Raw genomic sequence first — 27012 nt, 5'->3', positions numbered from 1 at the left:
GCTCCGGCCCCGGAAGTGCCCGCCGAGCTATTTTGGTTCAAGGACTCTTCCGGTCCCTAAAGCAAGAAGGAAGACGGAGAAAAAGAAGCGAAGGAGAACCCCAGGGCATACGCTCGGCACGCACGCACACAAAAAGAGCTTTAGTTTCGAAAGAGGAATTACCGAAGTGTGAGAAAGGAATTTTAAGAAGTTTACGACTCCGCCTTCGCCCTAGACGCACGCTGACCCGGAAGGTAATCACCTGAAGCTCGGTCAAAGGCGGGGGCTCTACGGGTGCCGGGAGGAGGGTGCGCGCCTATCCTTTTAGGACCACAGTGGCGCCGGTATCTGGAGCCGTGGCACCGGCATCTGCTGACACTGCTCCCTCCAGCGAGTTCTTTGGTCCTCTTGCCTTCTTCACCGCTACACCTTGGAGTAAGTAACGGGGCGCCGGCCAATCTCAGCACGAGGTCTCCTTGGGGAGGAGAAGGAAAAAGGGGAGAGGGAGCACATCTGCATGGTACGTGCAGCCGCGCCGTGTCTGCCAGGCTGCGGCTGGGCACGCGTCCAGGCGCCCAAGACGGAAACTGGGGATTGGAGCGGCAGAGCCTGGGCTGCTCCGAGTGAAGAAAGCGGGAAACACCACAGCTAAGTGCTAATTCCAGTGTAAAGGTCGCAGCATCTGCAGAGGAGTAGAATGCTTGGCAGAAGGAGTACCGCCTGTACGATCCTGGGGGTGGGGGGGTTCCACTTGGGAGGTAAAAGACAAGAGGTAAATTTCGGAAAGCAGAGGAAAAAGGAGTCTTGTCTTCTTGGAGCGTTGAATTCATTTAGTCTGGCCTCGCAAAAGTTATCAATCTAGAAAAAAAAACACACACACAGATTTTTATCAGTATTCCTGCAACGATGGAAGCGTAAGACTGGGAGAATTCGAACTTGTAATATCTTTCTTTTTTCCTTTGCATCACTCCTGTCACCCAGCAAAGTTCAGTTTTGTTTGTTTCGTTTAAAGAACGAGAAATAACCAGCTGCTTTTATTTATTTATTTACTTACTTATTAACTTAAACGGAGTCTCACTCTGTCGCCCGGGGTGGAATGCAGTGGCGCAATCTCGGCTCACTGCAATCTCTGCCTCCTGGATTCAAGCGATTCTCCTGCTTCAGCCTCTCGAGTAGCCTGAGAGCGCGCGTGCCTCCAATCTCGGATAATTTTTGTATTTTCAGTATATTTAGAGATGGGGTTTCACCATGTTGGCCACGCTGGTCTCGAACTCCTGAACTCAGGTGATCCGCCCGCCTCGGCCTTCTAAAGTGCTGGGATTACAGGCATGAGCCACCGTGCCCGGCCTACCAGCTGCTTTTAAACCCTAGCCGTGTCGCCTACCTCACGAGCTACAGGCTTGCCCCAAGCATCTGTGTCTAAAGGCGTACATTTTAGGTACCTCCTTAAATGTACATTCTTCCTGGTCCACCTAAGTAATTTTAAATTACAAAGAGATAGTCGCGCCAACTGCAGGCCTCTTCAGAAGGGTATTCCTTAGGATAATAAACAGAATTCTCTGCATATTTTGAGTTAGAAACTCTTCTCCTCAGGAATATATACATTGTTTTAGGCTTGGTTTGGTTTTTCTCAAAAATGTGACTGGCTAAGTGGCGAACTAGAAGCAGTGCTTTGAAGAATACATTTTCAAAGCAGAGTATATTGCTGGAGGTTGGGCAGTATTCATTTATGCCTCCATCTGGAATTATGCAACTGTTTCTGTTTTAAGGGAAAGAATTATGCAATTGTTTCTGTTTTGAGGGAAAGAAAGAAACAATCTCAAATAATTGTTTTCATTTGACTTAGAAAGTGAAAAACTGCGGTGGAAGGAGATGTTAGCATTGATAGAGATGTATTTAGGTCAGATGTTTTCTAATGAAGATAGGAATTAATAAATATATGGGAGAAAATAGATCCTGGGAACATAGGAGCAGTACTTTAACAACCGGGAAACATTTAAGTGTAGGCCAGACGCGGTGGCTCACACCTGTAATCCCAGCCCTTTGGGAGGCCAAGGCGGGCACATCACATCTGGTCAGGAGTTTGACCAGCCTGGTCAATGTGGCAAAACCCTGTCTCTACTAAGATTACAAAAATTGGCCAGGCGCGGTGGCTCACGCCTATAATCCCAGCACTTTGGGAGGCCGAGGCCGAAGTGGATCACGAGGTCAAGAGAGCAAGACCATACTGGTCAACATGGTGAAACCCCGTCTCTACTAAAAATACAAAAATTTAGCTGGGCATGGTGGCGCGTGCCTGTAATCCCAGCTACTCAGGAGGCTGAGGTAGGAGAATTGCCTGAACCCAGGAGGCGGAGGTTGCGGTGAGGCGAGATTGTGCCGTTGCAGCCTGGGTAACAAGAGCGAAACTCCGTCTCAAAAAAAAAAAAAAAAGATTACAAACATTAGCCAAGCCTGGTGGCACATGCCTGTAGTCCCAGCTACTCGGGAGGCTGACCCAGAGAATCGCTTGAATCCCAGAGGCAGAGGTTACAGTGAGCCGAGATTGCGCCACTGCACTCTGGCCTGGGCAAAAAGAGCAACACTCCGTCTCAAAACAAAAAAACAAACAAACAAATACTCGTTTTTAGTTGCCAGGCACAGTGCCTCACACCCGTAATCCCAGCACTTTGGGAGGCTGAGGTGGGCGGATCACCTGAGGCAAGGAGTTGGAGACCAGCCTGGCCAGCATGGCGAAACCCCATCTCTACTAAAAGTGCAAAAATTAGCCAGGTGTGGTGGTGAGAGCTGTAATCCCCGCTACTCAGGAGGCTGAGGCAGGAGAATCGCTTCAACCCAGGAGTCAAAGATTGCAGTGAGCCAAGATCACACCATTGCACTCAAGCCTGGGTGACAAGAGTGAAACTCCATCTCGAAAAACAAAAAGTTTACCTAATAAATGATCAGCTCTGAGACTTTCAAAGGAATAAGTGCCTGTTTTCTTAGTACGGCTGTAGGTTTCAATATGCTAAACAACTGTCTCTAAATATTTAAACTTCTACGTGGCTTACTTATAAAGTCCCCAGATTAAACAGGCCTGGCCTGATCACTCCTGTAGATTACTCTTCCTATCTTCCACTCTTCTCATCCTTTTTAATCTTTGTGAAACGTTGAGTCGCTTGACATAAATTTTGTGTTTTTCCTCAGTTTCTCCCCCTCTCCTCACAAGACAGTGAGGCGAGGTGGGTGGGGCCCTTGTCCTACTCACTGCCACTTTCCTAACACGCCATCCCACCTTTCACGGTCCACCACAAGGGACTCAGCCAGGTTACCTGCAGTAGTCAGTCAGATACTGGATCTGTAAAGGCGCTTTATGAATACATGTACAGTTTGTTTTGTTGTTGATTGTATTTTAGGACAGGGAACCTTGCTGTCTGGGGCACAAATTGAAGATCAGGTGGATAGTGTAATTATCACTTGGAGTCCCAGAAACAAAGAGCAGACTCCCTTTTTCCTCTCAGAGACTTGGGAAGAGAGTTGATGCTGTGGGCTGTATTTTCTTTGAAGCTGAAGTTAGGTGGGGCAGGTTAGGGAATGATGGCCCCTGAGTGCAGTGGTGCAATCACAGCTCACTGCAACCTCCTACTTCTGGGCTTGAGTGACCCTCCTGCCTCAGCTTCCTAAGTACCTGGGACTACAGGTGCATACCACACCTAGCTAATGTTTTTGGCTTTTATTTTTGTGGAGACGGTTTTGCCATGTTACCCAGGATGGTATCAGACTCTTGGCCTCCCAGAGGGCTAGGATTGCAAGTGTGAGCCACTGTGCCTGGTCTAAGTAACCGTTCTGAAAAGAAATAAAAGAGAAAAACATAGGGGAGGAAATTATCAGTGAATAATTCAAGAAAATTTCCTGTAAAGCATAGTAAGAAGTTTACAGATTGAAAGGACCCGCTTGACTTCCCAGTACAATAACATCAATGTGAAAATGTGACTAACTACAGGCTTCCAGAAGAGGAAATCTGGTCACATGGCAAAAAGATCAAGAATCAGAATAGCTTTGGATTCTCAACAGCAGTATCAGAAGCAAGACAACTAAGCAGTGCCATGCAGTTTCATAGAAAATTGGCTTTGGGCCTCTAATTCTATAGACAGCTGAAATATCAATCTACCGTGTGTGTAGGAAAAAAAAAAGGCTTTGGACAGACAAGGTCCAAAAATGAAGGAATAAACAAAGAAAGAGGAAATAGTAATATACAACTAATGGGATAAGGGCCTGCTCTTTTCTCTTTTCTATTCTTTTCTTTTTTTAGAGACAGAGTCTTGTTCTCTGTTGCCAGGCTGGAGTAAGTAAAGTTAGTTTAGGTATAAAGGATGGATAAAAGACTGAGAGGTAGGCATAGAGAGTGCTATATCATGTTTCTGTTGTCTTCCCTTGGAAAGAGTTTAAGATTGGGAGTCAGAAAAATCAGGCTGGGCACAATGGCTCACGCCTGTAATCCCAGTACTTTGGGAGGCCGAGCAGGGCACAGATCATTTGAGGTCAGGAGGTCGAAACCAGCCTGGCCAGTGTGGTGAAACCCCATCTTTACTGAAAATATAAAAATTAGCTAGGTGTGGTGATGGATGCCTATAATCCCAACTACTCAGGAGGCTGAGGCATGAGAATCACTTGAACCCAGGAGGCAGAGGTGGCAGTGAGCTGAGATCACGCCACTACACTCCAGCCTCAGCAACAGAGCGAGACTCTCTCAAGAAAAGAAAAATCTGATGAAGAAGGTCTTGAAGTGTTAGAACATGCACGGCAGGAGCTTGGCTGGAGTGGCTGACTGTGGCTGAGACTGCTGTCACTTTCTTCCTAGCTGATCCCGGGGCCTCCATGTTCACGTCTGCATCTATGCCAGTTCCCTCAGAAACAGACACGCAGTGTTGATGGTAGATAATTTTTTTTGCCATTTAAGTACTTTGATTAGTGGCCTGTGGATGAATGTTTAATGCAGAAAAATAATTTTAGCCTAAACAAATCTCATTATCTTGCAGGGTGAACTTCTCACCTGAGGGTAAAGACTAGTTTGAAAATGGAGAGCCAAGAACCAACAGAGCCTTCTCAGAATGGCAAACAGCATATTATTTCAGAGGAGGTATAACTTTTCACTTTCCTTTCCCCCCCCCAACATAAATCTGAGTTTAATAGAAATATATAGGCTACTTGTCGTTACAAAGGATGGTTTTTCATTCTTGAAGACAGTTTTTGCAGATTTTTCCTACTCCCTTTTTTGGGCTTGGGCAGCTTGCTCTTGTGTGGGAATAGCGTGTTCCTCTGTGTGTTAGTGAAATGGAGACTGTAGGTAGATTTGGGCTCTTAACAGAAAAATTCTTAATCCTGTGTTTCCCTAAATAGAAGAAGAGAGAGTAGATGGATTTGAGGACTCAGATATTTCATATGTAGTTGTCACAACTTGGCTGTTCATGGTCCCAGCATGAGTCAGAACAATAAAAACCTACATTGTTAATTGTAGTCTCAGTTCCAGTGAGTTCTAGAACCAATGATGTCTGTGTGTTGTCCAATTTAGCTTTAAAAGTCTCTTCCTGCAGGAACCATTGCAATGGATAAATTTTAAATCCTTCATCTTGGTACTCTGATCTGGACACCTTTCCGGAATTCCTTTTGATTTAAAACCTTTCCATATTGTCTGTGAACAGATCTGCTGAAAATTATTAGGTTGCTGCTGGCAAGAAGTGAAAGATAGGATAGGAGGAAAGAGGCTGCTGCTTTATGCATGCAGTGAAGCCTTCCCTCAGTTCAGTATAGTGCCATAGGTAAGTTAGTCTTCAGCACCACAGCTTCTCAGTGTCCCAGCAGAACGAACCTGGGGTGCCCGTCTCCAGTTGGGTGGGAAACCCAGAAACCCATATATCATGATAGGAAATCCAATCCTGGACCTGGTTTCCCCACAGCCTTCCTGTATCATCACTGACAGGAAAATACCAATGTCCTAGAAATGCCCATTTCCACATACTAAACTCACCTGTGTTGTATGCATTCAGGTCAGGGGACAGACCATCAGGAGCATCCCAGGAGACCCTCACCCCATGTGCTCCCTTCTGTTACCTCCACTCCCCCCGCCCCCAGGAGTTTAGACTGTCATTTCTTTCCACCTGTTAGTACTACCCCCAAGAAATAGCAAAAAGAAGCAGAACTGCCCTTTCAAAAAACAACTCTGAACACCCACCTACTCTGAACTGAAAAACTTGCCCACAGATTATTGGGAAGGAAGCACGATTATTGGGGGGCTGGGGAAGGACAGAGGAAATGTGAAAGAAAAAACCCTTTTAGATAAAAACAACTTGGTTTGAAAGTTTCCCAACTTATTATCTGATATCCTTTTAGTTAATTTCAGAAGGAAAATGGGTCAAGCTTGAAAAAACGACGTACATGGATCCTACTGGTAAAACTAGGTAAACTTTGTTTTTTCTTCTTCTAAAATGTTCATTATTTGGGTTCTCAGGTTATCTGTTGAGTGTTTTGCATAAACTTTGATGTTTTCTTCATAAACTCTGTTTTAAATAAAAAATCTCATCTAGCCGTTTTCCTAGTGATAGGGTGTTTGGATCATTTTTAATTGCTGAATACAGCTGGGTTGGAAACATGTTACAGTAACTAATCAGAAACCTGTTTTAATACAATTCTCCCTAAGTAGACAAGTGTAGACCTAAAACTTTTGGGCCAAACCTAATTGAAGCTGATAAAGCGACAGAATAATTAACAGTACATGTTTCTTCCTTCTAGTAAAATCAGTTTTTAATTTCTACATGGGAAGAAATAAAGCAAAAACATTGCTAATTTTGAGGTACATGCCTGGCTCATGGAAATGCAAATCAGGAAAAAAATGTTTTATACAGCTTATTTCATAATATATGTCAATAGCCCTAAAGATATTGCGCCCTTTGACCTAGTAATCCCAGTTTTAAGAAAGTATTAAGGCCCAGGTGTGGTGGCTCACACCTGTAATCTCAGCACTTTGGGAGGCCGGGTGGTGGGGGGCAGCAGTCGTTTGAGGTCAGGAGCCAAGACCAGCCTAGGCTACATGGTGAATCCACATCTCTACTAAAAGTACAAAAATTAGCCAGGCATGGTGGCATGGGCCTGTAATCCCAGCTACTTGGGAGGCTGAGGTAGGAGGGTCGCTTGAACCTGGGAGGTGGAGGTTGCAGTGAGCCAAGATCTTGCCACAGCACTCCAGCCTGGGTGGCAGAGTGAGACTCTGTCTCCAAAAAAAAAAGAAAGTATTAAGTAAATTAGTATTTGGAATTAAATTTATGTATAGAAAATGTTCACCAAAATTTTAAAAGACAGAAAATTTGAAAGCAACCTAAATATCTTAAAAACAGAAAATGAATTGTGATTCTGAAGACAACTGAGCAATATGGGAAAAGTTTATAAGCTGATCATAAAGAAGAAAAGTATGCATATACTTTTCATACTCTGCCAAATAATGTGTAAGAAAAAGCCGGAAGGAAAATTATAGCAAAATAAGAAGCTACGTGGTTAACCTTCTTCCTTTTACTTTCCAGATGTTTGCATAATAATCTTTTGATATTATAAACTATCAGAAAAAAAGTGTGAAAACAAATTTTTTAGTGAAATATAAAAAGGAATACAACAGAATGAGAACTAAATTTAGTGACCAGATTACATGATACAAATTCATCAGTATGAAAACTCCATTTGCAAAGTGATCCAATAAGAGAACGTGATTTCCCTGTGATGAAGTGTATCATCTAGATGCAAATGCATGGACTTGCTAGCAATCTGAACAACTTTGAGTATATTTACTAAACTAGCAAAGCCCTTAATAAGGCCTAATGTAGGAGAGCTGTGGGAAAAATATTAAGAGATAGATAGCATTGTTGAATTAAAACCCAGCAGTAAGAAAGCTAAGCACAGTATGATCCATTGACAGTGTAGCTCTTCCCTTAAAGTGCCAAGTGAGTTTGATATGGAAAATGAAATATGTGAAAGAAGTAGGGGCCAAACCCAATACAGAATCGTGGCAAGGCCCGTCTTAGGGAGCACTGTATTCAAATGCATTTATATTGTGAAAATATAGAGAGCTTGGAATCCAGTGTATAGTGATACAGTTTGGTTCTCTTTTTCCTATAAAATTAAGTTTATAACACAAAACATAGCCCTTAGTAGGTCTAAACATGTGTTTGAGGCCAGGCACAGTGGCTCATGCCTGTAATCCCAGCACTTTGGGAGGCCGAGGCAGGTGGATCACTTAAGGTCAGGAGTTTGAGACTAGCCTGGCCAACATGGTGAAACCCCATCTCTACTAAAAATACAAAAAATTCCAGCTACTTGGGAGGCTGAGACAGGAGAATTGCTTGAGCCTGGGGGGTGGAGGTTGCAGTGAGCCGAGATTATGCCACTGCACTCCAGCCTGAGCAACAGAGCGAGACTCTGTCTCAAAAAAAAAAAAAAAAAATGTTCGTACCAGCTCATCTCTTCATCTGACTGTTCTTCTGCCCTTCCCGCATTTTGTAATCAGGGATGTACCTCAGAATCATAAATACTCACGACTAAGTCTCACTTCCAGAGCATCTGTTTCAGTAGATTGGGAGTGGGCTCTAAAATCTACCAAACGACTATATTTGTAGCATGTTCATGTCCATTCCTCCATACATAGGATTTTTTCCTGGCCTCTGAGGAGGACTTAGGTAAAGCATGAATATTTCATACCAGAATGTCAGGCTTTGAAGAATGAATCTGTGTACTTTTCAGTATGCCACGATTTATAAGTTACAGGTTATGTTATCTGTGAGCAGCCCTGATCTGAAAATCTGAAATTCAAAATGCTGCAATATCCAAAACCTTTTCAGTGCCAACATGATGCCACAGGTGGGGATTCCACACTTGACTCTATGTGACAGTTTGCAGTCAAAACACTGGCATGCAACACAGGCATTCAGTGTCCCTAGGGGAAAAGGGACCCTCCCCTTCAGCTCAGATACAGCCTTCTTTTTTGTTGTTGTTGACGGAGTGTTGCGCTGTTGCCCAGGCTGGAGTGCAGTGGTGTGGTCTTGGCTCACTGTGGCCTCCACTTCCCGGGTTCAAGCAATTCTCCTGCCTCAGCCACTCAAATAGCTGGGACTAGAGGTGTGTGGCACCATGCCCAGCTAATTTTTGTATTTTTAGTAGAAACATGATTATCGGCTAGGCTGATCTCAAACTTCTGACCTCAGGTGATCTGCCTACTTTGACTTCCCAAAGTGCTAGGATTACAGGCGTGAGCCACCACGTCTGACCATATCCTTAAATTTATTTAATTTTCATTTTTTTAGTAAAGACAGAGTCTTACTATGTTGCCCAGGCTGGTCTCAAACTCCTGAACCCAGGCAATCCTCCTACCCTGGCCTTCCAAAGTGCTGGGGTTTCAGGCATGAGCCAGCACACCTGGCCCAGTATATCCTCTGCACACACACACCGACTTCCCTCCACACACACACTCACAGGGTATAATGAAATGGCGTGTGAGCAGGCTGGATGCCTCTACAGCAGCTTCCCCACAACACCCTATGTGGAGCCAAGACCTATGTGCATGACTCAATGTGGGGTTCTTTTGCTTATTTTCTGCTCTATGGGGTAAAGATACCGCTGAAAATGTCAGAAGGCCTGCATAAGACCCAGAGGGTAAGGCAAATATTTCAAAATCTGAAAAACCAAAATCGGAAATACTCTGGCCCCCGACATTTCAGGTAAGGAATACTCAGCCTATACAGCTGTTGCTTGGAAGCTGTCGGGATTGGTTCCAGGACCCCCTGCAGGTACCACACAGATGCTCAAGTCCCTTGTATGAAATTGCATATATTCAGTATGTATTTGCATATAACCAGCGTACATCCTCCCATGTACTTCATCTGTAGATGAATCACAGTATCTAACACAATGCACATGTTTTGTAAACAATTGTTGTACTGTGTTGTTTAGGGAATAATGGCAAGAAAAAGTGTGTACATGTTCAGTATGGATGCAATTTTTATCCCAAATATTTTCAATTTGGTGGGTTGAATCCACAAATGCGGAATCCATGGATATGGAGGGCCAAGTCTAAGAGATAGAATAGCAGCTAGAGAATCCTGTGTTCCACTGTCTCATTCATGAAAGGGGATGTGGAATTCGTTTTAGAAATATAAAAATATTCCAGTGGTGTGTGCCTTTCTTGACATTCAACACAGTGCCGAAGTCATCCTCTGCGACCCTCCGGCCTCTTGTGTTGGTGGACTAGAGGGGGGAAGGCCAGCAGGCTTTCCTGGAGCAAAGGAAACTAAGAATAGGATGATCTCACTGAAAGCAGAATCCTAAAGCTAGAAGAGGTCTCGGAGGTAACATACTCATTCCTGCTTTTTACAAAGGAGAAAAGTCTCTGGGAGGCTGGAGTGCTGGGCTCAGCTGGTAGGCAAATAGAGCTGACTTCCCATTAGGTGGACATCTCACAGGCCCTTTGAAGTTGCTGGCGCTCTCATGGGGCAGTCTTGTTCCAAGATTTCTTATAAATGCATTTATATTTTATTGTTCATGAATTATGGCTCGTTACTGCTTAGTTTCTTCACCGTAACCACGATAATGATGCTCCTCTTTTTGTTTCCCTTATTCCTAGTGTTTGGGATGGGACCTTCAGTGCTTTTCCCAGCACTGTCTTCAGTCTTTAGGACTAACCTTAAGAGGCAGCAGAGAGAGCTATCCAAAGGTGTTTCATCTCTTGCAGTCTGTATGATGTACTTACCGGCACTGCTTGTTGGTCGGCTCCTTGCTACTAACAGGCATGTTGGGCTGCTGTGAGTTGTCATAGTAGTCTCTTTGATTTTCCTGTGTTCATTTTGACACATTTGCCCTTCAGAATTTGGGTACGATGCTGAAAGACCTACAATTTCCAGAAAGTCTTTCTGTTTTGTTGTTTTAAAAACCAGATTAAATATTTGAACAATTTTAATGAAAAAGTGACAAGGTCCACATTTTAGGGACAGCCAGATAAAAAAGGAGGGTTCTTCCAAGGAGATACGGCAGCTCTTCCTCTTGAGGATGCAGGTGGTAAACTCCTTTCTGTCCCAAAGCCACCCATGTCTCATTTCCTTTGGAAGAGATCCTGAAATTGCTGAGCAGTCTCTCACCACTGCTTTTTTCTATCGTAGGGAGAAGAGAGTGAAGGGGGAATGTTTCTTTATGCCTCTACCCTTTCAACTGCATTAATTGTTTCAGTAACTGGGTTCCTGTACAACTGTGCCCCTTGTTCAAGGCCAGAAAGTAGAATAGCACAGATGTTACCCCAAAACTGAATTGGGTAATAGAAACAAATAGGAACAAAGCCATACAAGAGAGCAGGGCTGTTACTCAGCTCACTTTTTCTAGATAAGATCTTACACGTGCAAGTAGAGCACTTGCCTACGTTTAACAATTCCTCCATTCACAAATGGGAACGTTCTGCTTTCCCAAATTGTATATTTTAGGTCACATTTTAAAAATCAGAATTATATAAAAATCTCAGTAGTTCATGCTGTGCACAGTAGCTTTTTTTGTTCTTAGACATGGGATGAGACTTTTCCTATGGCTTCATGTGTATTACCTGCTTATTAATCCATCACTGGCTGTGCTCCTTGCCCAAAGACAGAGGATCCAAACTAAGGTGTTCTGAGAAGGCGGCAGCTCACATGCTCAGCAGGCTTTCTGTTTCGGGGGCACCCAGAGGCTGAGGTGTAGGGTGGCAAGAATTTTCATTGTTAATTTTCAGAAGCTATTTTAACGCAGACTTTTATTGCTGTGGTCTTCTTGACCAATATCTTGAGTACATTTGCATGCATTGCATTTAAGAAGTTCTGGTTGTACACAGAAAACCTGACAGTTCTCTTCTTTAGCACTAATGACTTTTTTTCTTCCCTGCCTGAACAGAACTTGGGAATCAGTGAAACGTACAACCAGGAAAGAACAGAGTGCTGATGGTAGGAGCGCAAACCTATTCCAACCTGTCAGAAGGGAACTTAGCACTGTGCTTGTAAGAGGGGTTTTGATGGAACCAAGTTACCTTCCATTATGATGTTGTATCTTTTTTTTTTTTTTTTTGAGACAGAGTCTGGTAGAGCAAGGCCGGGGGTGGTGGCTCACACCTGTATTCCCAGCACTTTGGGAGGCTGAGGCAAGTGGATCACAAGGTCAGGAGTTCAAGACCAGACTGGTCAACATGGTGAAATCCTATCTCTACTAAAAAAAAAAAAAATCATACAAAAAAATTAGCTGGGCATGGTGGCTCCTGCCTGTAATCCTAGCTACTTAGGAGGCTGAGGTAGGAGAATTGCTTGAACCAGGACCTAGCAGGGGCAGAGGTTACAGTGAGCCGAGATCGTGCCACCGCACTCCAGCCTGGGCTACAGAGTGAGACTTCATCTCAAAAAAAAAAAAAAAAGAAAAAGAAAAAAAGAAATTGTTTATAGCCATTACTGGGGAAAAAAAAAAAGACAGACTCTTGCTCTGTCACCCAGGCTAGAGTGAAGTGGTGCGATCTCAGCTCACTGCAGCTTCCACCTCCCGGGTTCAAGTGATTCTCCTGCCTTAGCCTCCCAAGTAGCTTGGATTACAGGTGCTTGTCACCACACCCAGCTAATTTTCTGTATTATTATTTGCCATGTTGCCCAGGCTGGCTTCGAACTCCGGATCTCAGGCAATCCACCCACCTCGGCCTCCCAAAGTGCTGGGATCACAGGCATGAGCCACCGCACAGGGCTATGATGTTGTAGCTTTAAATCTATTAGTTTTGCCATGCTACGTAACTAAATCAAGCTTTCTTTATAAGTAACTTCTGTCTTTTATATATGCTCAGAATGGTGTTTTTGAGGGGAAGTTGTTCTAATGTTTGTAACTAAATGTAAATTAGCATAATTTGAAGCCACACACTGTGTCTAGATGTGTTATGACTTCTAGAAGTCCTTGCATCCTGTTGAAAGGATCTGGGCAAGAGCCTTAAGTTTGGAAAAGTTACTTGGCACAGATTTATGCTTGTGGACCACTTGCTTACAAGTTGGTGAGGACATGAAATTGGGCAAAGCCCATTCCATTCACCTTCCCCTCCAGGCATGAATGCCTTGACTGCAAAGAGCCCAGAAACCATCCTGAGAATCACCTCTGGTTGAGGGCAGGTTGGGCACTAGGATTTTCTTAGTGTTCCATTTGGTTTTGGTTTCTGTTTTTGCTGGAAGCAAACAGTACCTGGGTAGCAGCTGCTGGGCTTCACGGATAGGAGAACTATGGGAGCCAAGGCTCCCTCCTGGGTGCTTTGTGTTTTTGGAAACCCAGTTGTTTTTGTTTTAATTTTTTTTTTTTTTAAATGGAGTCTTGCTCTTGTTGCCCAGGCTGGAGTGCAACGGCACGATCTTGGCCCTCCACAACCTCTGCCTCCCCACAACCTCTGCCTCCCGGGTTCAAGCGATTCTCCTGCCTCAGCATCCTGAGTAGCTGAGATTACAGGCACCTGCCACCACGCCCAGCTAATTTTGTATTTTTAGTTGAGATGGGGTTTCTCCATGTTGGTCAGGCTGGTCTCAAACCCCTGACCTCAGGTGATCCGCCAGCCTCGGCCTCCCAAAGTGCTGGGATTACAGGTGTGAGCCACTGCGCCAGCCTATTTTTGTTTTTCTTATGTTTTGATGAAGGACCAGTAACTTGGGAGAAAAAGTCTTTTACCCCAAAACTGTGAAATCAGTCTTGCAGACAGTGGAACTTACTTGATTTATTGCTCAGAGTTGACCCAGGAGCTCAGGGATGGCTGTGGCCTCACCTGTGCTAGAGCTGCCTCGGGGTGGGAAGCGGTTCTGTGCAAGGTTGGTGGAGGCAGAAACCTTACATCCTTGACCCTGTAGGAAATGTTTGTTTTAGTTCTGATTTTACTTTGAAGAAACTGTGACAATTAAATAGGCCTTTTGTTTAAAAAAGAAAATGTAAACAACAGAAGCGATTTCTTTTAATTACATTTTCAAAATAGCTTCCAAGATTAACTGCCAGTATTGTAGATGGATGCGGAGTTTCTTAAAGTCTGGGGTTTTCATTAGCTTGCTCTAAACCACGTGCTGGCGTTGCTGACCTCTCATCGGGGATTCCTTGGTTCCATTTCCTGGTGACAGGTGTAGCGGTCATCCCTGTGCTACAGAGAACGCTTCACTACGAGTGTATTGTTCTGGTGAAACAGTTCCGACCACCCATGGGCGGCTACTGCATAGAGTTCCCTGCAGGTGAGTCACTCAGCACTGAACTGCTTCTCAGGGATGTGGGCCTGAACCAGGATACAGCCTGAGAATTGCAAAGCTGAGCTCCGCAGTTTTCATCTGTCCTTTTGGTTCTAAGTAAAACGAAACATTTCATAGTGAGGCTCCTCCAGGCCTCCAGGACACTCCAGCAATTCTCTGAACCCATGAAGGTGACGCAAGGCCACCTCTTACCCGTCCCACCTCCTCTTGGCCATGCTGTCTCCAGCCTTTTGAGTAATTGCTCTTCCCCAGTTTGTCAGCTTATTTCATTGTCTGTCACTAGCAGTCTGCTTCGACAGGAAATTTTCAATCAGTAGGCCAGGCTTTTTTTTTTTTTTTTTGCTGTGGCATGATCTTGGCTCACTGCAGCCTGTGCCTCCTGGGTTCAAGTGACTCTCCTGCCTCAGCCTTCCAAGTAGCTGGGATTACAGGCATGCGTCACCACACCTGGCTAATTTTTGTATTTTTAGTAGAAATGGGGTTGCACCATGTTGGCCAGGCTGGTCTTGAACTCCTGACCTCAGATGATCCACCCACCTTGACCTTCCAAAGTGCTGGGATTATAGCCTAGGCCAGGCTCTTAACTCCAAAAATATGAATGGAGAAGACAGTTTGCTCTGCCCTACGGAAACAGGCCAAGGAGACTCTTCATGTCAGCTAGAATATTTTTCTCCATTGCACAGTAATTAAAGTGCTCTACAGTTTATTGCCCTGTATTATTGTAGGACTTTATTGGATTGTTCCATCTAAAGAGATTAAATCGCGGTGGCTCACACCTGTAATCCCAGCACTTTGGGAGGCCGAGGCGGGTGGATCATGAGGTCAAGAGATCGAGACCATCCTGGTCAACAAGGTGAAACCCCGTCTCTACTAAAAATACAAAAAATTAGCTGGGCATGGTGGTGCATGCCTGTAATCCCAGCTACTCGGGAGGCTGAGGCAGGAGAATTGCCTGAACCCAGGAGGCGGAGGTTGCGGTGAGCCGAGATCGCGCTATTGCACTCCAGCCTGGGTAACAAGAGCGAAACTCTGTCTCATAACAAAAGTAATAAAAAAAATAAAGAGATTAAATCTCATCTGTTTATTAGTGGTATATGTTATTTTATTATTATTATTTTGAGACAGAGTCCTGCTTTGTTGCCCAGGCTGGAGTACATCTTGGCTTACTGCAGCCTCCGCCTCCTGGGTTTGAGAGATGCTCCCGCCTCAGCTTCCTGGGTAGCTCGGATTACAGGCAAGAGCCACCATGCCCAGCTAATTTTTTTATTTTTAGTAGAGATGAGGTCTCACCATGTTGGCCAGGTTGGTCTTGAACTCCTGACCTCAGGTGATCCACCTACTTTGGCCTCAAAAAGTGCTAGGATTACAGGCCTGAGCCACCAAACCCAGCCAAGATTTTATGTTTTAAAAGGCTAGCCAGTGGTAACTTATGGTTAACAACTATTATTTTCCTCATTTCCTCACCATGTTATTGAAGACTTTTTGTTGTTGTTGTTGTTGTTCATACTGGAGTGCAGTGGCACGATCTCAACTCACTGTAGCCTCCGCCTCCTGGGTTCAAGCGATTCTCCTGCCTCAGCTGTCTGAGTAGCTACAGGCATGTGCCATGATGCCTGGCTAATTTTGTATTTTTATTAGAGACAGGATTTGTCCATGTAGGTCGAGCTGGTCTTGAACGCCCAACCTCAGGTGATCTACCTGCCTTGGCCTCCCAAAGTGCTGGCGTTACAGGCGTGAGCTACTGTGCCCGGCCAGGCTATGTAATTACTTTTAATGTTAACATTAATACTTTCTTTTCTTTGAGATGTGGTCTCTGTTGCTGAGGCTGGAGTGCTATGGCACCATCACAGCCCATTGCAGCCTCGACCTCCCCAGGCTGAGGTGATCCTCCACCTCATTTTTTTGTGGTTTTTGTAGAGACAGGGCTTCACCGTGTTGCCCAGGCTGATCTCCAACTCCTGGGCTCAAGGGATCTCCCGCCTCAGCTTCCCAAAATGCTAAGATTACAGGCATGCGCCACCGTGCCCAGACTCTTTTTGTGAGACTGTGTCTTGCTCTGTTGCCCAGGCTGAAGTTCAGTGGCATAATCACAGCTCATTGCAGCTCTGACCTTCTGGGCTCAAGTGAACCTCCTGCCTCACCTTCCTGGACAGCTGGTACTACAGGCGTGCATCGCCACATTTGACTAATTTTTTTTTGAGACAGAGTCTCGCTCTGTTGCCAGGCTGGAGTGCAGTGGCGTGATCTCAGCTCACTGCAACCTCCGACTCCCTGGTTCAAGAGATTCTCCTGCCTCAGCCTCCCAAGCAGCTGGGACTACAGGCACATGCCACCACACCCAGCTAACTTTTGTATTTTTAGTAAAGACAGGGTTTCACCATGTTGGCCAGGATGGTCTCATCTCCCGACCTTGTGATCCACCTGCCTTGGCCTCCCAAAGTGCTGGGATTACCATGTTGGCCAAAGTGCATGAGCCACCATGTTCAGCCCATTCAACTAATTTTTAAGTTTTTTGTAGAGATGGGGTTTTGCTGTGTCACCAGGGTGTTCCCAAACTCCTGGCCTTAAGTGATCCCCTCCCTGAACCTCCCAAAGTGCTGGGATTACTGGTGTGAGCCACCGCGCCCAGCCAGTTATTCATTATATTTTTTAATTCCTTTCAGGAAAAAGAGTCTACATTGCTGCTCCCTTTCTCCTCCTTGGCCTCTCTGTTCACTCCTCACAGTGGCCATGGGCATCCCCTAACCTTCACCAGGTTCAGTCTGCTCCTTTCTGATCTTCTATTGCCAGGCCTCAGTGTTTTGTTATGAGGGAGTAAGACAAGACAGGTGATGCTGTCAGCATCCTCCATGTCAGGAAACAGAATATGAACAGGCCACCTGTGCTGCAGACACAGAGCAAGCTCCCAAGCCTACGCCAGTCGGCCACCACCAAGTCACAGCTCCTCTCAGATGCTGCCCATGCTGTGCAGAGCAGCGTGGAGATGGTCAGGAAGGATCTGGGTCTGAATAGGAGGACTGGGTGATGTCACCAAAACCTCATTAATCTGCCCAGAGTTTTATTCTTTTGCCTTTTTGTTTCTGTAAAAATTCCAGGCTGGGCACGGTGGCTTGTGCCTATAATCCCAGCACTTTGGGAGGCTGAAGTGGGTGAATCACTTGAGGCCAGGAGTTCGAGAGCAGCCTGGCCAACAAATTACAAATTTGCAAATGCAAAATTAGCCTCTACTAAAAATACAAAAATTAGCCGGGCATTGTGGCACACACCTATAGTCCCAGCTACTCGGGAGGCTGAGGCAGGAGAATCACCTGAAACCGGGAGGTAGAGGTTGCAGTGAGCCGAGATCGTACCACTGCATTCCAGCCTGGGCAACAGAATAAGACTCCATCTCAAAAAAAAAAAAGTTCCAATCCTTAGGTTTCTCTGCAAGACCACTTTTCACAGAGCTCTGATTCTTGTAACATAGCGCAGCGCCCGCTGCGTTAGTAGAATGAGGAGTTCAAAGAAAACTAGATTTCCCACTCCCACCGTACCAATGCTTTGGACTTCCAGGTCTCATAGATGATGGTGAAACCCCAGAAGCAGCTGCTCTTCGGGAGCTTGAGGAAGAAACTGGCTACAAAGGGGACGTTGCCGAATGTTCTCCAGGTTGGTATTGCTTGAAAATTCAGCAAGCGATAGACTCCTCGGGGTGGGAAGGGATTATTTGGGTATTCTTTATGCTGAGAATTCACTGAAGAGAAATCATAGATTAGGATTGGTTACCAAGTATAAGTGATTCTCCCTGCCCAGGAGGAAATTGGAGGCAGAAGGCCTGAAGTTGGGGGAGAACCTTAATGAAATTAAATTCTCTTTTGGCCAGGTGCGGAGGCTCATGCCTGTGATCCCAGCACTTTGGGTGGCCAAGGCAGGTGGATCACCTGAGGTCAGGAGTTCAAGATCAGCCTGACCAACATGGTGAGACCACTTTTCACAGTGGTTTCACCATGTCTCCACTAAAAATACAAAAATTAGCCGGGTTATCATGGTGCAATTTGATGTGGTAAAGAGATTTTACAACTTGACAGTACTGGAGCTCTGGAGAGAGTGTGGGTACCCAAATGCTTTGCAGCCTGTAGGTCTGCTGACCCAATGTGAGAGCTAGTTTTCCTACATCACCTCCACGTCCACTCTGAGCGGCGAGACCCATCTTCCTAAGATTAGTAGCAGAACAAAAGACAAAGGGACTGAGGCATCTGTCCCTTCTCTCCACAGCTGTCTGTATGGACCCAGGCTTGACGAACTGTACCACACACATTGTGACCGTAACCATTAACGGAGATGATGCCGAAAACCTAAGGCCCAAGCCGAAGCCAGGTACGTGTGCGCTGGCCATGTTGAAGGGGGTGCAGTTGCATTGTGTTGGAACTCGCTGCTAGTTTAATTTGGCAGAAGAACGTAGTCTTTCATGGAAAGCATCTGCTTTCAAACAGACTTCATCAGTATTCTTGTCTCTTCCTAATCATGTTTTTTAGCATATTTCTTTTACCACTTCATTGGTCTTTATGCTTTGTAGAAAAAGTTAAATGACCTATTTCCCTGTTTTCTGTAGGAAGTGTATCCCCACCTACTAATACGAGCTGCAGGCTTTAGTAGTGAACAGTGAGTCCACCCTGGTTTCTGTCTTCACGTATATTGTAAGAATGGCACAAATTCCCCTGTAGTCCCAGCTGCTCTGGAGGCTAAGGCAGGAGGGTCACTTAAGCCCAGGAGTTGGAGGAGCTCTGATGGCGCCAATCCATGACAGAATGAGACCTTGTCTCTCAAAAGAAAGGCCTAAGTAATAGTTAATGTATCAGTGATACTCTTTAATTTCTTATCCTCTTCAGTTGTACGAATTTATGTTTCAGTATCCCACTGCAACTAATTTTAAGTCTTAATTTCTGCCGGACATAGTGGCTCACACCTGTAATTCCAGCACTTTGGGAGGCTGAAGTGGGCAGATAGCTTGAGGTCAGGAGTTCGAGATAAGCCTGGCCAACACGGTGAAATCCTGTCTCTACAAAAAATACAAAAATTAGCCGGGCGTGATGGTGCACAACTCTTCTCCCAGCTACTCAGGAGGCTGAGGCAGGAGAATTGCTTAAACCCAGGAGGTAGAGGTTGCAGTGAGTCAAGATCACCCCACTGCACTCCAGCCTGGGCAAAAGAGTGAGACCCTGTCTCCCATAAATGTATAAATAAATCTTAATTTTTTGAACTGCAGATATACATATGACACTGTGGAAAAGTTTGGCAGTTCCTCAGAATATTAGATTTCTAATATTTCTAATATTTTATGAATATTAGAAATATTTTATGACCTGGCATTTCAACTCCTAACTCCATACCTAAGAGAACTGAAACAAGGACTCAGATATTTGTGTGTCTGTGTTCATGGCAGCCTCTGTGGAAATAACCCAAGTGTCTGTCAGCAGATGAACTGCATACACAAAATGTACACACAATGCATGCACGCAGACATAAAATGTACACACACACATGCACGCAGACACAAAATGTGGTACACACACACGCACACAGGCACGAACTCACATGCTGGAATATTCTTCCACCATAAAGAATGAAACCTGCAACAACATGGATGAACCTTGAAAACACTGTACTAAGTGAAATAAGCCAGACACGGAAGGGCAAATATTGTGATTCTACTTAAGTGAGGTGCCCAGAATGGACAAACTGATAGAGAAAGGCAGTAAAGGCTGTTGGGATGGGGAATTGGCATTGTTTTAGGGGTGGGGAATTGGCATTGTTTTAGGGGTGGGGAATTGGCATTGTTTTAGGGGTGGGGAATTGGTGTTGAATGGATACCGAGTTTCTGCTGGGGGTTGTGAAAGGTTCTGGAGACGGATACTGGTGGCTGCGGACCATTCTGAATGCTACTTAATGTCACTAAATTGTACCTTCAGAGTGGTTCAAATGGTAAGTTTTTATATGTTCTGTATATTTTACCATAGTATACAGATTCATACCTATTAAAATTACACATAGAATATGCTTTAAATTTTGCTCCTAAACATTACGTGGAGAATAACTTCGTGCTGTTTAACGATGTATATAGATTATGTTAGCAGAGACCCAGGTTTCTGTGAAGTTCTCAAAGCCTTTTCGATGCCTCTTGCATGAAAGTCTTCCAATGTGACCACTCCAGGCCTTGCTGAAATGTTGCCCTTCTGTTTATTTCCAGGGGATGGAGGTACGTTCTGCAATTCCCGGTGGCCGAGCGTGTGTGGCTTAGTGTAGTGGTAATGGCTGCAGACATTTTGGGTTGTTTTGGTAGGCTCTTGATGTCAGCTTTGTTTTCACTTGCACTTTGTCTGTTTAGAATTTGTGGAAGTCATTTCTTTACCCAAGAATGATCTACTGCAGAGACTCGATGGTAAGCATTCTCCAGACCGTCACCCAGCTTTCTCCAGTTTTCCCCATTCCCATCCCAGCAAACTGGGCTCTAAATATAACTCCATTTCTTTATCTTTTCTGTATCACTAAAGTCACATGCCTAGAAACTTGTAAAACTGCAGTTGACAACTACTAATTTTCCTTTCTGAGTGGCACAGAGGGTGAAAACAGGAGCAAAGCCAAGGGCAAGCTTTTGGTAGGGGCTTTCCTCCTACAGAACGGTCCAAATGACATTGCTGCTGAGTTGCCAGAATGATTCTACACTTTAAACCTTCAATCAATAGCGATGCAAAGGTGTGGGTAGATAGACTGTTAGCTTTTCCTCAACTATGCTAGTATGACGGATGTTCCTTTGTGGAGGGTATAAGTTTAAGAAGAAACTGACAATATTCCTTCCACAAATACTTGAGGTAGCTCCAGTATACTCAGTGTGATATGTTCTTCACATATAAACCAAATAGCTGTGTGGCCCTTTGAAATGGCTGGTCATGTAGATCCATCATATAATTCTTGGCTAGCCCACCTTTTAGGGACTTTGTAAACAGTAAGTAAGCTTGTGGGGAGAGAAGTCCTTTGATAAAACCACAAGAGGAGATACTGTATGGAGACATGGCATGGGCCCATCGAGGAGCGCCTCTGACCTGGCTGCTAAATCCCTTTTCACCCATGCATACAGAAGCAGACATGTTTCATTCGTGTGGTTATTTTATTGGGTCTAAGTGTTTTATGTAATTGATACCTGATTTTTCTACTATTTTTAAGTGATTACTTCAAATGTGACCTGAAGCTTTAGGACCAGCTTCTTTAGCTTTTTCCTGAGCATCAGTGGCTTACAGTTTTAATAAGCAGAGCACCTGGTTTTGAAATATCTGTTGTTTGTTTGAAAATTGTAATAGATCTTTCAAAGGCTGCTGTCATTTCTTTGTATAAAATCAGATTTCAGATCCCTAGACAGCTTCCACTCCTGTTCCACCTTTCTAAAAACTAGACCTAAGGTGAAAGCCACCTTGACAGCTCAAAGCTAGAGTTAGGCAATCAGACTGAAGAGACACAATAATTTATCAGGTAGGTATTTAGAGAAAGCCATGGTAGTCAGTACAGGCAGTGCAGCTCGGAGCCACAGCCCAGCTCGGTTTGAGGCTCCGGTTTGAGGCTCTGCTGACCATAATTAGCTATCATGTCAAACAGGTTCTGTAGCTTCTCTCAGCTGTTTTCATGAAACAGGAAGAATAATAGACAGCCCCTCCTTCTGAGGAGGTGTGTAAAAAGGAGGATGCTGTAGGCAAGCGTGAAATGCCGTGGGTAGTTGTTTTTTAGAAGAATATCCTTTTTAAATCGTCTTCCTTCTCCCTTCCACCTAACTTCACTTCCCTTTTGGTCTTAGAAGAGGGACAAAAAATAGAGCAAGAGATGGGAGGTGGACAGAGGGCTACTGTGGCTCTAAAGGAGGAGGGATAAAAGAACCAAATTGGCCAGCTTTAGTACAATCAAAATATAGCAAACCGTTTATTCAGCCAGCAACATCTGAGAAGTCACAGGAAGGTATTGTACTTTAAGATCAGTTTGCTGGCCATGCACGGTCTTCACGCCTATAATTCCAGCATTTTGGGAGGCCGAGGTGGGCAGATCACTTGAGGTCAGGAGCTCCAGACCAGCCTGGCCAACATGATGAAACCCTGTCTCTACTAAAAAAATACAAAAAATTAGCTGGGCATGGTGGTGTGTGCCAGTAATCCCAGCTACTCAAGAGGCTCGGGCAGGAGAATTGCTTGAACCCGGGAGGCGCAGGTTGCAGTGAGCCAAGATCGTGACACTGCACTGCAGTATGGGGGACAAAGTGAGACTCCATCTCAAAAAAAAAAAAAAATCAATTTGCTACAAAGAGTAGCATCTACTAGTTACTAAGCACCTGCTGTGCCCAGGTAAATAGGACATGCTCTCTGCCTGCCGATGTCCCCAAGCTTGTTCCCAAGAAAGAAGCTAGGGAAATGAGGCTGATTTTACATCTGGCAGCCTCCACCTGAGTGAAACAGAAATTTTAATGAAAGCCCGTGGTAACAAGGTTCTGAGACCGCATTCTTGGTAGTATACCCCCAGTCCTCACATGCACACCATTTAACTTGCCAGGGGAGATTATGTATCCACTCGCAGCAGAAACGACATGTGAAAAGCCTAAGTTAAGATCCCATATAATCATCCCCATCCATTTTCAGAATAGCAGAGCCCTACCTAGCTATAAATGAGGTATAGTGACTGGCTCTATAAACTTCCAGCTCTGCCATTTTAACACATAAACCATTATGCCTGATGTTCTTTTCTCATGCTAGGAATGTCATCTTGCCTTTATAGTCTTTATTCTTTGACTAAGATCCTTACAGGCAAAAAAAAAAAAAAAAAATGTATCACCAGCATCTAGCGTAGGAACTGGCATATAGTGCTTACTCCACAAATACTGACTGAATAAGATGTTTTGTCCTCCATTACCGGCATGAACTAAGATGTTTTCTTTGCTTTCCACAGCTCTGGTAGCTGAAGAACATGTTACAGTGGATGCCAGGGTCTATTCCTACGCTCTAGCGCTGAAACATGCAAATGCAAAGCCATTTGAAGTGCCCTTCCTGAAATTTTAAGGCCAAAGATGACACTGGCCATTTTTGTAAACGAGACCACCTGGCCTTCTTCACTAAGACTCTGTCTTCAACTTAGCTTAATGTAGATTTGAAATTAGCTTTTTCATAAAATAAAAGCAGCACAGAATGCATGTGGTGGTGGTATGGAATTGTAATTACAGGTAGGTTGTGACCTTTTGAATTCGTTAAACTCCAGCCAAAATTAACAAAAAACAATATAAATGCAAGTACATTTACTCCAACTTTTTAAAGCTCAACAGCAGTTAATGACAACTCAATTACTTTTCTAGTCTAGACTGGTAGACGGGTATTTGTATGGGAAAACAGACCTAAGTTCCCAATTAGCTCAAGTATTTCCACTCTCAACCCCAATATAAAAAATTCTATAGCTGGGCATGCAAATAATCATATACTCCATTAGTGTTACAAGTAGCTTTAAAGAGAAAAAAAGTGCCAATGAAAGTGACTGCCATCAAGTTAAAAAAACAAAAAGAAAAAAAGGACTTTTTGGCCTCTTCTAAGTGAATTTTTACTCTGCACAGTTCAGCTAGGGTAGTTGAATCCAAATAGGGTAGGATTCAATAGAATCCTCTACTAGTTTTAAGTCCACCTATTTACTGAAAGCTGAACCAACTTTTAAGTAAGGAAAATGGTTGATTCCATTCACTACACCAAGGCTAGAAGACTAATGAGAATTCAGGGCCATCCCTCAGGCTTCTGCATATACTTTAGGATCTCTTTTCCTATCCTTACCTCAAAGACTACTAGAAGTTTCTGAAAACAGATCTTTAAGACTGACATGGTTTGGGGCACTATTATCTTGATGTTAAACCATGAACAGGACCAGCAAGATGAGCCAGTTCCTGAAACCCAATACAGAGTACTTCAGAGCAAGAAGTGCAGGTTGACTCTGGTTCCCATACCTGAAACTGTCATCTAGCAGTTCTCCCAGTGTTCCTGGGCTATTTTCTTAGCCTCTTAAGTGAGTTTAGCTCTTTTTGTGTTGACTCTCTGGCCTCCAGCAGCTCCATGATCTTCCAGGACTCTTCAGTCTGGCCCCACGGAAGTCTCAGGATGATTCTCATCCAGCCATAAGTCATGTTTCTAGCCTGGATCTAGGAGGTAAGCCAGACCCCGAGAACCATACAAAAGGGTTCTCTAGATAAAATGAGGTGCTAATGCCAGAATGCTACAATGTCATCGATTTGCCCACAGGCTCACTGTCTGACCCAAAGATAGTTTTATGAGTGAAACTCTAAGATCTTTACAATGGTCTTCTTAAAGATAACAGTTATGGAAATATAGAACTTTACAGATGAAGTTATCTAGACCTATACATGTGAAAATTAAGATCCAACTACTTCCTATAATGGTAACCCTTTTTTAAATCCTGATTTCAATCACAGGCATTGTGATTCTCCAAAGCTCTAGCCCTTCCTTGATCTCTCAAGGCCACATCCTGTAAGTGAAACCGAGAGAGACGGCATCTGGAGATGGGCACAGCCCAGTATTTCCACATTGCCCAGTTCCTCCCCAGCCACTCCCCACGGGAATGACCTCTGCAGCTGACCTTTGTCCTTCCCTTTTTCCTAAGAGTGCAACTTAGATGTGACAGCCAAATCCTAGAATGTATCTCTAAATGCCATTTATTTTTTTTTTTTATAAACGTGAGAAAGTTGTGCTTTGGAAATTAAATCTGTTTGAGAACTGGCAGTCCAGCTGGCACTGTTTAAAAATTTGCTCTGCATTTAAAAACTGAAGGTTTCCTGTGTATTTAAAGCCTTATTTCCACCAAAAAAATTGACATAACAACATTGGATAGATGTTTTTATGGTAACAGTGGTCTGAGGCCCTTGGGAGATGTTCTCCAGTGAGCCGTTGTTAACGTCCCGCCTGCCTTTATCTGCCTTGCCCCTGTAATTATTTGGCTTCATAAGCATAAGCTAAAGAAGAGATACTATACTTAAGAATGTACCATACTTCTGAAAAGGGTCTCCTTTAAAAATTGGGTTTGATCTTTTGGGAAATAAAGCACATAGTTTTTTAAAGTGACTTACCAAAAACTATGCTCTTTCAAATGCAGACTGCGATATTGCTTTGAGGCCAGTTTTCCTGTTCCCTCCCAAATGTTAGTTACAGCTATGAGTACCCTCAAGGTGGTCACTGTCCCTCAATAATTTAGGCTGAAAGCTGTACGTGTAATTACATTTGGCTTTTAACAGGCATCTCAGGGTGGACTTTATGAATACACTGAACCTCTACAGATATTCTAAGAAAACATTTAATATCATTTCTTTTTTCCAACACAACTGAATCAGTTTTCTTAAATAAAAGTTTATTGTCTACTGTTTACACTCATGTTGCTGCTATAAGTACAACAGACGCAAATTCCTAGCATGAATTACTCATTGTTCACCCCACTGAACCACAGGCATTGCTTGAGAATTAGATCTTTGCTTTAGGGATTTAAACAGGAAAGAACTGGGACCTATAACCTTGACAGTCTTCTCAAGTGACTGGTTAGAGTTAGAAGGCATAGCCAACACAGGCCAACAGCACTGCTGATGCTGTCACTGGGAAGAGCGGAGGAAGAGGCCTTAGAAGCAGCTGTTTCTAGTAACAGAAATAACTGGAGACTTGATTTTGCCCATGTCGGCTAAGTGGCTGCTTTGAGAAGGGACAAATAAAAATGAGGTGGGGGTGGGGAGTGGGGATACCATGAGTTAAAAAAGTATAAAAAGTAATTATCTAAAATATAGATTAGATATAAATGTTCCAGAACTCATTAAATAAGCTCAAAAATACTGGAAAGTGGCAATTTGAACTACATTTATTTTTAAACAAGTGGGGGCAATATTAAGTGTTTTGAATGTTGTGTGCAAAACGAATCCATGTCACCATCTCACTGTCATGATTTAACACAGCAAGGTAGATACACTGGTTTCCAGCATTACAGGCAACACTAGATGTACGTTTTTTAGCGAATAATGTAAACTTGAGTTTTAAGGCAGCGGGTACTAATGCTGCGCAGACTTAGCTCGGTGCCCGTTTCAGAAACAGGTCAGTCAGCACTTGAAACAAGAAACTGTGAGGGGAGAAAAGGGAGCCACTGGTGTCATGTGACAAAAACGATCCATCAAAATGTGTTCTCTTACACACGCACAAAATGAAATATTTGAACATTTAGAAAAACAAAGCACCCATCCCACCAACTTCGGCCTGTTCTTTCACAAATATTTCAAAATACTGATAGATAATAGTGACTGCTAGCAGAATTCCAGTGCCGGATCCAATGGCCCCCAGGAAGTCGGCCAGCACCGACAGGGCACCAATGCACAAACCGCCAAACGCAGCCGCGGTGGGGATGTACCTAGGAGACAGAACCCCGAGTTAGGCGGCGGCGAGACCACGAACAGCACAGCAGCTACAGAGGAGACAGGCCACGGCGCAGCAGCCACGGTTGTGTCTAAAGCCTCCCTGAACTCCAGAAGGAACAGGCCGCCATGGGGAGAGGTATGCAGGACACAGCATGGGAATGGGAGCTCAGATCCAGGCAGAGATTCTGACCCTAATTTCCAGAAACCAGCCAATAGCCGAGAAAGATGATGCATGATCTTATGGGAGATAGATTCCTGGGCAGATTTAAATATTAAAATGTTTAATGTTTTTAAATGAGTAACCTTTCGTTCCCTCTT

The 27012-nt window shown here is 44.1% G+C and overlaps 2 protein-coding genes across 12 annotated transcripts in view; one reads left to right on the top strand and one right to left on the bottom strand.

Annotated features, from left to right (window-relative positions):
• The first annotated feature begins 41 nt into the window (after window positions 1-41).
• Window positions 42-25669, top strand: NUDT5 (nudix hydrolase 5). Of its 8 annotated transcripts, none has more exons than XM_078329476.1 (11): window positions 42-233; window positions 4820-4892; window positions 4998-5098; window positions 6349-6416; window positions 11905-11954; window positions 14127-14234; window positions 17802-17897; window positions 18504-18605; window positions 20476-20484; window positions 20614-20667; window positions 23208-25669. In XM_078329476.1, exons 3-11 carry the CDS (start codon window positions 5036-5038, stop codon window positions 23315-23317), a joined length of 660 nt encoding a protein of 219 aa, XP_078185602.1. In that variant the 5' UTR covers window positions 42-233; window positions 4820-4892; window positions 4998-5035; the 3' UTR covers window positions 23318-25669. The 8 variants fall into 8 exon arrangements, with proteins under 8 accessions (XP_078185602.1, XP_008989153.1, XP_078185604.1 ...); XM_008990904.5 differs by lacking the exon at window positions 42-233 and adding an exon at window positions 294-414; XM_008990905.5 differs by lacking the exon at window positions 4820-4892.
• Window positions 13624-27012, bottom strand: part of SEC61A2 (SEC61 translocon subunit alpha 2) — a 48145-nt gene continuing 34756 nt past the window's right edge. For 3 of the 4 annotated variants that reach the window (XM_002763939.5, XM_017969261.4, XM_035252791.3), the window contains one exon: window positions 25636-26687. In XM_002763939.5, the coding sequence (XP_002763985.1) occupies window positions 26501-26687 (187 nt within the window). In that variant the 3' untranslated portion in view covers window positions 25636-26500. Of the gene's footprint in view, window positions 13860-25635; window positions 26688-27012 lie in introns of those variants that run through there. The other variant, XM_017969260.4, reaches the window with a different exon arrangement.

Source organism: Callithrix jacchus, chromosome 7 (genome assembly GCF_049354715.1).
Source record: "Callithrix jacchus isolate 240 chromosome 7, calJac240_pri, whole genome shotgun sequence".
In the NCBI taxonomy this organism is placed as follows: domain Eukaryota; kingdom Metazoa; phylum Chordata; class Mammalia; order Primates; family Cebidae; genus Callithrix; species Callithrix jacchus.
The sequence above is the reverse complement of the archived record's forward strand: the minus strand, read 5'-3'. Positions and strand labels throughout refer to the sequence as shown.